Source organism: Platichthys flesus, chromosome 12 (genome assembly GCF_949316205.1).
Source record: "Platichthys flesus chromosome 12, fPlaFle2.1, whole genome shotgun sequence".
Lineage (NCBI taxonomy): Eukaryota > Metazoa > Chordata > Actinopteri > Pleuronectiformes > Pleuronectidae > Platichthys > Platichthys flesus.
The window spans coordinates 7,376,291-7,380,290 of NC_084956.1; the positions used below are offsets into that span (position 1 = coordinate 7,376,291).

Genomic DNA, 4,000 nt, shown 5'->3' on the forward strand with positions numbered 1-4,000 from the left:
GGCCACGAGCCACAAAGAGGGAGGATGGTCTCTCTCTCTCCCTCTCTCACACACACACAGACTCTCTCTCACACACACACAGACTCTCTCTCTCTCTTTCTCTCTCTCTTTCTCTCTCTCCCCTCGCCGTCTCTCCCTTAATCCCATTTGCCATTGTACATGCCCAATCGCCTATACTTTCCGCATTTAACTTGGATGACATTTTTATTTCATCATTAGCATCAGGCGCCAGACTGACTGACACGGCGGACACACTTTTGCGTGTTTTTTGACGGGGAGAGCGCGGAATGAGACATCTCCACGTCCGCGCGCTTTATTTATTTATTTTCTACCTCACAAACATTTTTAATTTTATTTCTCTAAACGAGAAGGACGCGTGCTGTGACTCGCTCGCCCGGGTGTGAGTCCACTCTCCGCATTTAGAATACGAATAACAGTAATAGAAGCAAACCAGGGGCTCCTCGCAGTCCGGATACGCGATCGTTGCCTGTTTTTCTTTTTGTGTGCGTGCGTGTGTGCGTGTTCCTGCTTTCGTGGTGCTCCGCTGTTCACACAGCAGCCACAGCGATGCCAGAGACAACGCCAGAAACGTGCGCTCCGGCCAAGGACTCGCCTTTCTCCATCAAGAACCTGCTGAGCTGTGACAGCAAATCGTCCAAACCCAGGCCGATGCTCGCTGCCACCAAGGCGGCCCTAGAGGGAGGATTCTCCTTCTCCCAGGTCGGGGACTTGCACTTCCCACGCTTTGACCTGCCCGCGCAGAGGTTCAGTCTACCGGCTCACTACTTGGAGCGCACCTCGGCGTGGTGGTACCCGTACACCCTCGGCTCGGCCGCCCACCTACACAGAGCTGAAGGTAAGGCTGTGTCCTGAAGTGTTAATGTTTTATTATGGGCACCGATGTTGATGTTTTTAAATTTAGAAGAAAGTGGGTGGGGGACTATATTTGTTTTTAAAAACCAGGACCTCTCTGGTGCCATTTCCTCTGTGCGTAATATCCTCGGTAAACATGGATTTAGCGCGTTTTGGTGATGCACCCTGTCCTCGCCACAGAGTGCATGGGCTACACAGTGATGTGACCAGGGCCCATTTTGTTATGCCACGACGCGGGATAATAGATCAATAAAGTGACACACTGTGCATAAAATGAAGCAGACATCGTGAAATCATCGGATACGGGTGACGATGCGCAGCGTGCTTTTGATTTGTCTGTTGGAGCTCAGCGTGAACATCTTACCCCCGAGGCTGGGTCACTGACAGCCTGTCCCTGCGTGATTTATCCGTGCGCGATTTAAAACACGCTGATGTGAATGACACCATCATTCATGCAGAGAAACAAAGAGGGATCTCTGAGAGTTGGTTGTAAAACTGTGGTCTGTTCAAATGAGACTATACGAAGTAAAGCAGGCCGATGTTTTATTCTTTAAGGCTGTTTTACTAAGAGCAAAGCAGTGGCTATAATTTGTCCATATTTAATGATGGTGTTGTCAGTAATGTGTAACTATAAATAGTCTATTTTTATGTATTTTTGTGGCACTGTTTATAACCAGCACAGTTTCCCAAAGCTCCCAGTCTGTTTGTGCAGCCTAATAAAAAACACACAGCATCAGTCCATCAGCTAATGACCACATCCCCCTGTGTCCCCATTTCAGTCACCCACAAACTAAGCGCCAGAGACTCCTCTCCAGCCTCGGGCACGGACAGAGACTCCCCGGACCTGGTGCTCAAATCCGAGCCGGACGCCAAAGACGACGAGGAGGACGACGAGCACAACCACAGTAAGAGCGGCGATGAGATCATCCTGGAGGAGAGCGACACGGAGGAGGCCAAGAAGGACGAGCTGGAGGAGTGGAAGAAGAGGGACGACGACAAGAAGCCGTGCCGCAAGAAGAAGACGCGCACGGTGTTCTCCCGCAGCCAGGTGTTCCAGCTGGAGTCCACCTTCGACATGAAGCGCTACCTGAGCAGCTCGGAGCGCGCGGGCCTCGCTGCGTCCCTGCACCTGACGGAGACGCAGGTAAAGATCTGGTTCCAGAACCGGAGGAACAAGTGGAAGCGGCAGCTGGCCGCGGAGCTGGAGGCCGCCAACCTGAGCCACGCCGCGGCGCAGAGGATAGTGCGTGTGCCCATCCTCTACCACGAGAACTCGGCCGGGGAGAGCATAGGCGCCGGGGGCAACGTGCCCGTGAGCCAGCCGCTGCTCACCTTCCCACACCCCGGCGTCTACTACTCCCATCCCATCGTCACCTCCGTGCCGATGCTCAGACCGGTCTGAGAACCGCTGGGTTCTGAGTCCAAAATCAAGTTAAAAAAAAAGAGAAGAGACTTCATATTTTTGTACAACTGACAAAATAAAAAAAACAATTTAGAAAAAAAACAACCGACATAAACACTGTCAAACCATGGAGCTATTTTGGCAAATATAAATTGTCTCATTTTCCATGAGGGTGCCGTTTACAAGCGATTTGAACATTCAAATCTGATTCTTTATATTATTATTATTATTATTATTATTATTAAAAAAAATGAAATGGTCACTTCTGGGGTCCACCTGCTCACACTGCCTGATGTGTGTCTATTAAAATGTTACCTTGGTCTCTACACCATTACTGTTGCTGGACAGGCCAAATTTACAGCTCCACAAAACAATGTACCTTGTTTACAAAAAAAACAAACACACAAACATGGCGGCCTAAAGTCGCAGTCCTGCTTAAAAAGAAATACACTTGTTTGATTTTCTTCGCATTTCCAGAACTTGATAAGACGATGAAGTGCAATACACTGACGGTGTGCTGGGATGTTCTTTTTTTGTTGGTCACCTGTTCCCGTTGGAGAACCGATGATGCTGTTATTGTAATATTTACCCTTTTAAATGTTTTATTTTATTTGCCGTTTGAAGCGTTTGACGGGGACAATCAAGACTCTCAGCTGTAAACTGCTCCTGTAGCTTCATGTTTAGTTTTAGTGACTCGCTCCACAATGGACACGTCCTTAAAGCACAAGCGTCATGAGCTCCAGCGTCTGCTTCATCCACTTTGTGTTTTTGAACAAGGAGGTAAAGACCCCCCCACACACACACACACACACTGCAGCGTGGTGGGTGTTTTGTTGTATAAAATATGTAAATGTATATATTTAAGGAGATGCGGTGGAGAGGAGCTGCCACGTGCTGCTTCTCCTTTGTACAGTAAAAAAAACAAAAACGTTTTGATATTGTATTGCTGAACCATGTTGTGAAATAAATGGAGAATACATATTCCTTACATTTTAAGACATTTTTGTCCGATTTATTTGCTGTGGTTCCTGTGGTGTGGATTCTAATTTTTTTGTAAACGACCCGAGGAGGTAAATTGAGCTGCGTTGTATATTTTATACACTGAGTTCAAGCATTTCAGACATTTTCACGCACCAAGAAACGTAAACATTATGAAAGGTAATGACAGTGATGAGCGAATGAACGCTTAATCTGATAATAGACACAGACACACTTGCACGGGCAGGTGGGTTTCTGTAATCATCTTAGTATTATGCACTTTAAAAAACGTTGTTTTACATAAAAAGTGGCTCGGTCAATTAGATGCGTAATTACCACCATCTTGCCAAAATTACGGGTAATGTATTCAGAAGAGGACTCCCTGAGTATGAGCTGCTGTCTTTGAACATCTCTCTCACGTCCGTGTGTGTATGTGTGTGTGTGTGTGCTTAGTTACAGGTGAGCTATAGAGAATTCACACTTTTTGGCGCTGCAACAAGCTGTCAATGTGACTGTCTTCATATTATTTTATCTTTGTTTTTTAATTTTAGTATAAAACACATATCGAATATAATATTTCACAGCTTTATTTTATTTTTCTCATCTATTTATTCATTTATTTTTTGTAATTTTCGAAATTTCTTTATGCAAAATTTTTAAGGAAACGTACCAGGTCTGGTGCCTTCGCTCATTCAGTTTGGCTAATTGTCCAATTTTTGTTAACATATTAAAAAACACATGAAAATC

The 4,000-nt window shown here is 45.8% G+C and overlaps 1 protein-coding gene across 1 annotated transcript; it reads left to right on the top strand.

The window, feature by feature from the left end:
- Nucleotides 1–261: 261 nt before the first annotated feature.
- On the top strand, nucleotides 262–3,182 carry hmx3a (H6 family homeobox 3a). Its single transcript, XM_062401355.1, has 2 exons — nucleotides 262–856; nucleotides 1,653–3,182. The coding sequence occupies exons 1-2, from the start codon at nucleotides 568–570 to the stop codon at nucleotides 2,273–2,275; spliced, it is 912 nt and encodes a 303-aa protein (XP_062257339.1). The 5' UTR covers nucleotides 262–567; the 3' UTR covers nucleotides 2,276–3,182.
- Nucleotides 3,183–4,000: the final 818 nt, after the last annotated feature.

Coding starts and splice junctions, on each gene's coding strand:
- hmx3a (XM_062401355.1), top strand. CDS start 568: ATGCCAGAGACAACGCCAGAAACGTGCGCTCCGGCCAAGGACTCGCCT. Junction 857..1,652: donor CCACCTACACAGAGCTGAAG/GTAAGGCTGTGT, acceptor TCCCCATTTCAG/TCACCCACAAACTAAGCGCC.